At 42.8% G+C, this 11486-nt stretch overlaps 1 protein-coding gene across 1 annotated transcript; it reads right to left on the bottom strand.

Annotated features, from left to right (window-relative positions):
- Nucleotides 1–5059: 5059 nt before the first annotated feature.
- Nucleotides 5060–9630, bottom strand: RPUSD2 (RNA pseudouridine synthase domain containing 2). The gene is made up of 3 exons (XM_072809382.1): nucleotides 8964–9630; nucleotides 7110–7406; nucleotides 5060–6000 (listed from the first exon to the last, which is right to left on the bottom strand). The coding sequence occupies exons 1-3, from the start codon at nucleotides 9588–9590 to the stop codon at nucleotides 5266–5268; spliced, it is 1659 nt and encodes a 552-aa protein (XP_072665483.1). The 5' UTR covers nucleotides 9591–9630; the 3' UTR covers nucleotides 5060–5265.
- Between the last annotated feature and the right edge of the window lie 1856 nt (nucleotides 9631–11486).

Raw genomic sequence — 11486 nt, 5'->3', positions numbered from 1 at the left:
GGGCCAACAATCAGTATAGACCACTAAAAGAACATAAACTCAATTGTTTTTTTCCCCACTCGCACCACCACTGCTTAGTGTGCGCTGATCAAAGTCTACAGGTTAGGTATTAACAAGCCTGTCTCATTCATACTGAAGAAGCCTGAAAGTAAAAAGTCAGGGTTTATGCATACTCCAAAGAAATAGGAAATACATGACAGATATGTAATAAAAGTAACAGAAAGGAGAAAGCTTCCACCTGAACAGAAGTCAAAAGGCTAACCAGGCAGAAACGCAGGGCAAAAAAACAAGCAGTAAAAACATCCACAATATGGTAAAGGGAATTTATGAAAAGCCCACAGCTAACATCATACAATCGTGAAAGACTGAAAACTTTCCCCCTAAGCTATGAAAAGACAAAGATGCCCACTTTCACTCTGTTACTTCTATACAACACCGTAGTGGAATCACAATGAGATATCCAGAGTAACTGGACAGGAAGAGAAATAAAAAGGCACCCAATTGGAAAAGGAAGAAGTAAAATGGTCTCTAGTCTCAAATGACATGAAAAAATATACACATTCCACATGTATTTTAAGAATCCACACACAAAAAAACTATTAAGCTAATAAATTCAGCAAAATTGCAGGATAAAAAAAAATCAGTTGTAATTCTATACACTATCAATGAACAATCCAAAGACAAAATTAAGCAAACTATTCATTTTATTATTTGGGGGGTATTTTATTTTATTTTATTTTATTATTTTTAAAGATTTTATTTATTTATTCATGAGAGACACAGAGAGAAGGCAGAGACATAGGCCGAGGGAGAAGCAGGGTCCTCGCAGGGAGCCCGATGTGGGACTTGATCCCGGAACTCCGGGATCACGCCCAAGCCAAAGGCAGATGCTCAACCGCTGAGCCACCCAGGTGTCCCTGGGCATTTTAAATAGTATCAAAAAGAATAAGATACATGGGAATAAGTTTAACCAAGCAGGTATAAGACTCGTATACTATAAATAACAAAACACTGCTGGAAGAAATTAAAGATCTAAAAAAGATGGAAAAACATCCCATTTTCATGGATTGGAAGACTTAATAATGTTCATATGGTAATACTACCTAAAAATAACTTATAGATTCAATGCAATCCCTGTCAAATTCCTATCAGCCTCATAGGCAACAAAAGCAAAAACAAATGGGACTACATCAAACTTAGAAACTTTTGTGGATCAAAGGACACAATTAACAGAACAAAATGCAACCATGGAATGGGAAAAAATATTTGCAAATCATATATCTGATAAAGGGTTAACATCCAGAATATGTAAAGAACTATAATTCAACAACAAAAAAATAAAACCTGATTGAAAAATGCATAGGACTTGAACAGTTTTCTAAATGACATACAAAAAGCCAATAAGCAAAAAAAAAAAAAAAAGCCAATAAGCAAATGAAAACATGTTCAATGTCACTAATCATCAGGGAAATGTAAACCAAAATTACAATGAAATAACACCTCATAGTTTTTTTTTCAAGAAAACTGAAAACTCCCAAAATAACAAGTGTTAGCAAAGATGTGGAGAAAATGGAACACTTGTGCATTGTTAACAGGATTGTAAACGGTGCAACTAGTATGGAAAACAGTATGGTGGTTACAAATTAAAAATAGAAGGGTGCCTGAGTGGCTCAGTCAGTTAAATGTCCAACTCTTGATTTTGGCTTAGGTTATGATCTCAGGGTCATGGGATTGAGCCCCATGTGGGGCTCTGTACTCAGCAGGGAATCTGCTTCTCTCCCTTTCTGCTCCTCCCTTTGCTCATGCACTCTCTTGTTCTTTCAAATAAATAAATCTTTAAAAAAATTAAAAATAGAAATACCATATGATTTAGCAATCCTATTTTTTTATATATACCCCTAAGAATTGAATGCAGGGTCTTAAGATAGTCACACACCCTGTTCATAGCAGCACTATTGGTGATAGCCAAGTGGTGGAAGCAGCCCAAGTGTCTATCAGCAGGTGAATGGATAAACAAAATGTGGTGTTATGCATCCTTTAAAAAAAAAAGAGATCCCATACAAGAGATGAACCTTGAGGATGTTAAGCTAAGTGAAATGAGCCAATCATAAAAAGACAACTACTGTATGATTCCACTTATAGAAGATATTGTGATACTGTGATTTATAATATGTATTTGGTCTTCATTCCTGTTCTTGGCAGAGCTCCTAAGACCCTAGGGATTTCCTAAGTGATGAGAGTGATGAAGGTGTCTTTTGTTACTTCTAATACAATCCTTTCAACCACACCTGAGTTTGTTAATGAGGTGACTTTTGGAAAGCACTTAAGGATGGGCATTAATTGGCAAGGGGAATCAACTTTGTTAATAAGGGGTTGGAACTTTTAGCCCACTTACTAACTCAGGAGGGTTGTGACTAGGGAACTGGAGATTAAGTTTGTTGTTGTTGTTTTTAATATTTTTATGTATTTATTCACGAGAGACACACAGAGAGAGGCAGAAACACAGGCAGAGGGAAAAACAGACTTCCTATGGTTAGCCTGATGCGGGATTCAATCCCAAGGCCCTAGGATCACTACTTGAGCCACCCAGACACCTCCTGGAGATTAATTTAATAGCCAGTGGCCAATGGATTAATCAATCATGCCTAAGTAATGAACGACCCATAAAAATCCCAAATGGCTAGATTGGGAGTTTCTGGGTTGGTGAACAAAAAGGCATTCACATGCCAGGGCATGGCATACCCCAAACTCTACAGGGTCAGAGGCTCCTGTGCTCAGGACCCTTCAAGACTTTGCCCTATGTGTCTCTACATCTGGCTATTCATTCACTTCCTTTAATATTCTTTGTAATAAACCAATAATCTAGTAAGTAAACTGTTCTTAAATTCTGTGAGCCATTCCAGTAAATAACTGAACCCAAGGAAGGGGTTTTGGGAACCTCTGATTTATGGTTGGTCAGAAGTACAGGTGACAACTTAGACCTGTAATTGGCATTTGAAATGGGGCAGTCTTGTGGGACTGAGCCCTTAACCTGTGGGATCTGAGGCTAACTCTAGATAGATAGTGTCAGAATTGAGTTAAATTGTAGGACACTCAGCTGATGTTAGAATTGCTTGGTGTGGGGAAACTCCCCATACATTTAAGTACAGAGTATTCTGTGAAAAGTAAGTAAAGGAAAACAAAAAAAATTTTTTTCAGGTATTTAAAACAGTCAAACACATAGAAGCAAAGAGTAGGGGGCAGAGGGAAATAGGAAATTGCTATTTAATGGGTATAAAGTTTTAGTTACATGAGATGATGAAGTTCTAGAGATCTGCTGTATAACATTGTGTCTATAGTTAACTATACGGTACTGTACACATAAAAATTTGTTAAGGGGTAGATAACATGTTAAGTGCTCTTACTGCAATTAAAAAAAGAAATTAAAACTTGTGAATCAAAGGACACTATAAACAAAATATATAGACAACTTACAAAATGTGAGAAAATAGGGGTGCCTGTGTGGTTCAGCCAGTTAAGCGTCTGCCTTCAACTCAGATCATGATCACAGGGTCCTGGGATGAAGCCCTGCATTGGACTCCGTGCTCAGAGGGGAGTCGGCTTCTCCCGTTCCCTCTGCCCTTCCCCCCCTTATTATTTTATAAATAAATAAAATCTTCAAAAAATCCCAAAAAAGAAAATGGGAGAAAATATTTGCAAACATGTATCTGATAACATGTCTTATATCTAGAACATATGAAGAATTCTTATAATTCAACAACAAAAGACAAACAGCCCAATTTAAAAATTGGCAAAAGACTTGAATAGACATTTTTCCAAAGATATATAAATGGCCAGGAAGCACATGCAAAGATGCTCGAAGATACTCAATAGGGAAATGCAAACCAAAACCACAATGCAAGAACACTTCATTCCTACTAGGTTGGTTATAATCAAAACAACGGAAAGTAACAAGTATTGGTGAGGATATGGAGATACTGAAACCCTTGTGCATTGCCAGGGGGAATGTAAAATGGCTCAGCCACTGTGAAAACAATTTGGTGATTCCTCAAAAAGTTAAACATAGAATTACCATATGACCCAGCAGTTCCACTCCTTAGTATATACTTGGAAGAACTGAAAACGTGTATTCAAATATAAACTTATACACGAATGTTCATAACAGCACTCTTCACAATAGCAAAAAGTGGAAACAACCCAAATGCCCATCCAATGATGAATGGATAAACAAATGTAGTATACCCATATGGAATATCATTCAGTCATAAAAAGGAATGAAGTACTGGGGTGCCTGGGTGGCTCAGTGGCTCAGTCAGTTGGGTATCTCCCTTCGGCTCAGGTCATGATGCCAGGGTCCTGGGACAGAGCCCCACATCGGGCTCCCTGCTCAGTGGGGAGTTTGGTTCTCCCTCTGCCCCTCCTCCCACTTGTGTTCTCTTGTGCGTGTGTGCATAGTCTCTCTCAAATAAAAATCTTAAGAAAGAAAAAAAAAAGAAAAAGGAATGAAGTACTGATGCTATAAATTGGAACAAAGTACTGATATATGCTTAAAAATATGCTAAGCAAAAGAAGATAGACATAAAAGGTCACATATCGGGATGTGTGGGTGGCTCAGCGGTTAAGCTTCTGTCTTCAGCTCAGGGCGTGATCCTGGAGTCCGGGATCGAGTCCCACATTGAGCTCCTTGCATGGAGCCTGCTTTTCCCTCTGCCTGTATCTCTGCCTCTCTCTCGGTCTCTCATGAATAAATAATTTTTTTTTAAAAAGTCACATATCATATGATTCCATTTACATGAAAAGTCCAGAACAGGCAAATCCATGCAGACAGAAAGTAGATTAATGGTCACCAGAGCTGGGAGGATGGGGAAATGGGAAGTAACTATTTAATAGGTATGAGTTCCCTTTGGATGATGGAAATGTTTTGAAACTAGATAAGAGGCGATGCTTGCACAATTTTGTGAATACAATAGATGTCACTAAACTGTGTATCTTCATTGTACATTATATGAATTTTACCTCAATTTTTTTTAAAAAAGGTAAGAAAACCAGATACACAAGGTGTCAGAAAAAAGATATATTTACAAACCAATATGTTCCCTAACTCTAGCTAGAGGGAGAGGAAAGAAGGAGGTAGCAAGTATAAGCAGATCCTTTAAGAACCTCACTCCTATAGAAACCCTGAGTACTAGCCCACAAGGTCAGATCCTACTCCATGGCCCATTCCTTTTCCACTTCAAGAAGCAATTGCTCCATTGGCCATAGTCCTCAGTCTTCTTGCCAATCATCCTGTGCCCAGGCAGGCATGGGTGAAAAGTACTCAAACCCTGGCCCTTTATAGCACAGAGCATGCAGGAACATCACAAGGTCCTGGGGCAAGGGGTCTTGTCGCACCAACCGGCACTCTGCACAGAGGGGGTCTATCTCTTGATTCACAACATCTGTTTCAGCTGCCTTCCCTGGTGCCAAGGTCATTGTGTCCAGATCCTGAGGGGTTGCCTCAACTGCTCCATCCATCTTCTGGGCAGATGCAGCCAACTCTTCTATGTGGTCCTTGCCCACCTCTGAGGAGGGAGCTGTAGAGTCTATGAGTCCTGGGGGCAGATCGCCCTCACAGAGATCTAGCACATCCAGACTCTGTTTGGCTTGGTGCTCTGCCACAAGGTCCCGAAGCAGTTCCTCATCTGTCTTGGGAATGTGGCCACCTCGTCCCCGGGAGGGGCCCCAGGCAACTGAGTTGTAGATGGGGTCATTGAGGATGGGGTGGCCCAGAAACTGGAGGTGAACTCGGATCTGGTGAGTGCGGCCCGTGAGAGGCCGGCATCTCACCACACTGGAGTGGCCATTGTAGCTTAGTCTCTGGAACACTGTCTCACAGGGCTTGCCCCGAGTATCTACACGGCACACTCCTACCTTGTAAGATACCACCAAGATGGGCTCCTTGCAGGTCACTTCCTCCGTGGGGAACTCCCCCTCAACCCGGCACACATACTCCTTCTCCAGCTACAAAGGAGAGTAAAGGGAGGAAGTCAGCACAAAGCCTAAACTCATTATCCAATATAATGATAAGAAATGCATCAGTATCAGATGGAAGAGGATTCGGGACACCTGAGTGGCTCAGTGGTTGAGCGTCTGCCTTCGGCTCAGGGCGTGATCCTGGAATCCCAGGATCAAGTCCCACATCAGGGTCCCTGCATGGAGCCTGCTTCTCCCTCTGCCTGGGTCTCTGCCAATCTCTCTCTCTCTGTGTCTCTCATGAATAAGTAAATAAAATCTTTAAAAAAAAAAAAAAGATGGAAGAGGATTCAAACCCTAGCTCCACCATTTGCCAATTTCATGATTCTGGGTACAATACTAAGCCTCTTTAAATTCCATTAACTTGTCTAGCAAATGTTAAAATTAGAAAAGCGTTTACTTCACAGGACTATTATAAGGATTCCATAAGTTAGACTCTAATGTACTTGGTACTGAGCCTGGCAGAAAGTAAACACTCACTAAATGTATCACAATCAGATCCAGAATTACAAGTGTCAAGACGATAGTACTACCATTTAACCTTCTACCCAAGCCTCTTCCAACTTCATCCAGAATCTTTCTACTAAGTAGTCTGTCCCCATAAACTTAAAAAACTTGGTCATAAAAAAAACAAACAAAACCAAAAAACACCTTGGTCAGCCTGTCAGCACTTTATTATTATTATTTTTTTAAGATTGTATTTATTTTATCATAAGGGGCACAGGCAGAGGGAGAAGCATGCTCCCCACCCACAGGGAACCCGATGTGGGACTCAATCCCCAGCTCCCAGGATCATACCCTGAGCCAAAGGCAGACCCTCAATCGCTGAGCTACCCAGGGGTTCCAGCCTGTCAGCACATAAAACTTCAAAACAGCAAACTACCAAGAGAGGCAGTGTAAAGGCCATCTCTAAAGATCTTTCGAAGCATAAGAGAAAATAACCTGTCCTTGGTGTTTTCAGTGTTGACCTTCCTGAGGATAGGAAGCTTGGCCAGATAACATGAAGGCCCACTTCAACAGAACTCAGTGACACACTTTTGATATAAAGCATTTGTGAGCCCAGGAATTGCCATGCAGGAGACAAAAGCCCAGCTCACCTGCCGGTCCCGAACTTGCTCATGAATTCTCTCTGAGACAGCCGCTGTCTTGGCAAACATGAGTACCCCCGAGGTAAGGCGGTCAAGCCGATGCAATGGGTGTAGCTCCTTGAGTTGGTGCTCCTTGCCCAGGATGAAGATGACAGTGTTGTGTCGGAAGCGGCCACAAGGATGGACAGGAATGGAAGAAGGCTTGTCTACAACCACCACATCCTCATTCTCAGCTAGCAGGCGGACAGGCTCTGCTGTGACTGGTGGCTCATGCCTGTGCACTCTGTTCCGCAAGAAGTCATTGTCCTGCAAATGACATAGGCAACTCATCAGCCCGGAGGCCAGCAACCTGTAATTAACTTCATACAACTTCCTGTTCCTTATTGATACAGAATGGTCATAGTACATCTTTAAGCAGAAAATGCAGTGTCCATATTATATTCATATTTTATAAAAATATTCATATTTTATAAAAATAGACACACAGGCAAAGAGCAGGTATTGAAAAAGTACTAGGAGGATATACACAAAAATGTTTTGGTGATATTTCTGGGTGGTGGGATTATGGATGTTTTTTGGTTTTATTTGTATTTTCTCTACAATAAAGTTATATTTTAAGGGTAAAGTTTTGGGTATCTGGGTAGCACAGTTGGTTAACCATAAGCCTTCAGCTCGGGTTGTGATCCCAGGGTCCTGGGATTGAGCCTCACATTGGGCTCCCTGCTCAGCAAGAATCTCCTTCTCCCTCTCCTTGTTCATGCTAAAATGGACAGGAAAAACCTCCATAAAATCATCACTTATTGTGACCTTTAACAAACAATACCAAGCTGTAAGACAGACAGCTGGTCTCTAGATTTGGATTCACCACAGGCTCACTGTATGCCACTTAACTTCTCTGAGCCTCAGCTTCCTCTTCTGTAAAACATGTGGATTAGGCCAGACCTGTACTTCTCAAAACAGGGATGTTAGAGGGAATTCAAACCACTCATTTGCCAAATGCTGAAATCATCTTGTCTCCCGTCACAACAAAGTGTTAGTCTGTCACAGTTAGTAACTCTTAACTGTGACAGAATTTTAAAGGGTCAAAGCATTGTGCTAGACAATTCTAGTTTCTATACCTAACATTTCACAATTCTATCATATCAGGCTCTGTGATAAATAAAGTATTAGTTACAAGAACACAGGCTTTGGAGGTGACATCATTGCCTTACTTCTCTTAAGTTTACCTTAGTTTTGTTTCCTCACAGGTAAAATGAGGTGGCAATACTTACCCCACAAGGCTGTCATTAGAATTTAATGTTAAGTACATAAAATGCTTACCTTTGTGCCAGCACACAGCAAGGAGACATAAATGACAAGCTCTATTATTCCTATTTGTACAGAGACCTACAATGCAACATAGCGATCAGTGCCAGTGCCACAAGGCAGTGCACAAAAGGAGCCTTAAGAATTCCAACTTCTGGGCAGCCCTGGTAGCTCAGCGGTTTAGCGCCGCCTTCAGCCCGGGGCCTGATTCTGGAGACCCGGGATCCAGTCCCATGTCGGGCTCCCTGCATGGAGCCTGCTTCTCCCTCTGCCTGTGTCTCTGCCGCTCTATTTTTCATTAATAAATAAATAAAATCTTAAAAAAAAAAAAAGAATTCCAACTTCTGTCCCCTGGAAACAAGGAAGCCGCCTGGATGAAGCGGATGCGTGGGTTGAGTTTTGAAGCAGACACTACTTTTGCGGGGATGGGATAAGAGGAGTGGGCTAAAGTAAAAGCGAAAATGCTTCAGAATCACCTTGATTTTACTTCAGTACCTATGCCCTGTTAACTATGAAAAGACCCCTGCCCCCTTTCCGCTTTGGGAAGGCCCCATTTACCTTGAGCATAATGCTGAGGTCCTGTACCGGCTCCTCGTTGAGGTGCAGGCGCCCCGCCCGGACTGCAGCCTCATAGTAGGACAGGGGCTGGGCTCGGAATTCGGTGCTGAAGACGTGCAGCAAGCTGTGCCCCACCCAGCGGCCTTTGCAGTAGGTCTGGAAGTCAAAGTAATAAGGCCGCACTTTGCGCAGGCCGCCCTCGAAGTAGTAGCTGGTCTCTGCAAAGTGCTCATCGCCGAAGCTCACCCCTGCCCGCCGCTTCTTCGGGGGTGGCACGACGCGCTCCCTGGTGGCGTCCCGTCGCTTCTTACGCTTGCCTGGGCCCGAAGCTGCAACCGAGGCCTGTTCCTCGCTCAGTGGGGTCTGCTTCCCGTCTTCCCGGGCCGGCTCCACTCCCCAGCCCACAGGCTTCCGGCTCCCGGCGGGTCGCTCGCCCCTCGCGTCGCCACTAGCGTCTCCGTTTTGTTGAGCCGGAGCCTTCAGCTCAGTCGCTGCCTCGGCCCCAGTCGAGAATGTTTCCGCCATCTGACCCCTACAACCACCCCAAGTCCTGGCAGGGCCGAGGCGACGGAGGGTGAGGCTCCCCTGCAGAAGAACTGGGAACCACCGGTGGCGGCCCAGCCACATGACAGCCGGGCCGCAGGTCCCGGGTCGCGATCTGAAGACGTCACCGGGCACCAGCCAATCAGCGAGCCCCAGAGGCGGGGACCGAGGGGAGGAGTGACGGAGGGAGTTGAATGAGTGGAGTTGAACGTGTTGAATTGTCAGTTGAGAGGCTGTGAGAGTAAGGCAGTGAGTTGAATTGAGAGACTGTGAGAATGACTTATCAAAAGTGTAGATTCCAATTTGTTATTTAAAAAATAAGATAAAATAAAATAAAATAAAATTACAAGTCTAAAAAAAAAAGTGTAGATTCCAGGGACTCCTGGGTGGCTCAGTGGTTGAGCGTCTGCCTTCGGCTCAGGTCTTGATCCTGGTGTCCTGGAATCGAGTCCCGCATCTGGCTCCCTGCATGAAGCCTCCTTCTCTCTCTACTTATGCCTCTCTCTCTTTCTGTGTCTCTCCTGAGTAAATAAATAAAATCTTTAAAAAAAAAAAGTGTAGATTCCGTGCAGGTATGCTGAAAGTCCCTTGGGTCTGGTAAAACAAAGGAGTTTTATTCAAAACAAATCATAATGAGGCTTGCTAAACTCTGACTATACTAAAAAAACATCTTGTATACATTAAAGGGGGAATATCCTATTCATTTATTTTTAAGATTTTGTTTACTCTTGAGAGACAGAGAGAGGCAGAGACACAGGCAGAAGGAGAAACAGGCTCCATGCCTGCAGGGAGCCAGATGTAGGACTTGAACCCTGGGACTCCAGGATCACACCTGGGCCAAAGGCAGACACTGAAATCACTGAGCCACCCAGGCATCCCTAAAGGGGCAATATCATAGTCTGTAACTTATAACTCAATGAAGCTGTTATATTTGTATCTAAACATACACACATACCCCAGAAACAATGTCTTCACACCTATCATTCCTGAGGATTAGAAAGCTCCCATTTGCCTTCCTTATGCTCCTGTCCCCTTAAAAAGGGAAGTAGACCAGAAGATGTATTTGTCAGATCTCTTAAATGCAAAATACAAAACCAACTCTGATTAACTTCATCGGAGAGGCAATTATTGAAAGGATATCAATGCTTCATAGAATACATAAGAAAGCTGGAGAACAGGCTCAGAAACAGAGCCAAATCAAGAGAAGATAAGGCCTCAGAACCAGAACACATGACAAAATATGAACTTTATTTTATGATTTTGTTTATTTATTCATGAGAGACACATAAAGAGGGAAAGACATAGGCAGAGGGAGAAGCAGGTTCCCTGCAGGGAGCCCGATGCAGGACTCGTTCCCAGACCCAGACCCGGACCTGGGATCACACCCTGAGTCTAAGACAGATGCTCAATGGCTGAGTCACCCAGGTGTCCTGACAAAGGATAAATTTTAAAAGAATGTTTTCCTAATGTGTCTGAAGCACAGACAAGGAATGATTTAACAGAATGTTCTAGAGAGGAAGTCCTTGTGGGATTGTATAAAGCTTTGCTACTCAAAATGCAGTTTCTGGATTAGCAACATGGAAAACACCTGGCAACTTCTTGGAACTAGAATCTTCTGCCTTCTTCCCTCTTGACCTACCGAATGAGAATCTGTTTTTAAACAATATCCCAAGATGATATGTCTGCATATTAACATTTGAGAAGCACTGGTATAGACCATGTAGACAGTTGTACTTTTTTGAATATCCAGCATCTTCTCAACACTCTTCTTTTGTGTGAGGAATTTCCCACATTATAAGACGTTGAAACCAGAAACTGGCCTTCCCAGATTCCGTTGCAGCTTGGGCATTCATCACTTGGGCTCCATTGATCAATCAGGGCCTTCAGTTCAGAGGCACACAGCAGAGGAAGCAGGTACAATGTAGAACCCATGTGTGACAACACAGCATTGGAAACATCTGATTTGGAGGGCTAACAGGA

Source organism: Canis lupus, chromosome 32, assembly GCF_048164855.1.
Source record: "Canis lupus baileyi chromosome 32, mCanLup2.hap1, whole genome shotgun sequence".
NCBI lineage: Eukaryota > Metazoa > Chordata > Mammalia > Carnivora > Canidae > Canis > Canis lupus.
The sequence above is the reverse complement of the archived record's forward strand: the minus strand, read 5'-3'. Positions and strand labels throughout refer to the sequence as shown.

Excerpts from the sequence above, each read along its gene's own strand:
- RPUSD2 (XM_072809382.1), bottom strand. The coding sequence starts at position 9,590 with ATGTGGCTGGGCCGCCACCGGTGGTTCCCAGTTCTTCTGCAGGGGAGC. Across the intron at positions 7,407-8,963 it reads ACCTCAGCATTATGCTCAAG|GACAATGACTTCTTGCGGAA; the intron begins GTAAATGGGGCC and ends TGTCATTTGCAG. Across the intron at positions 6,001-7,109 it reads AGCAAGTTCGGGACCGGCAG|CTGGAGAAGGAGTATGTGTG; the intron begins GTGAGCTGGGCT and ends TCTCCTTTGTAG.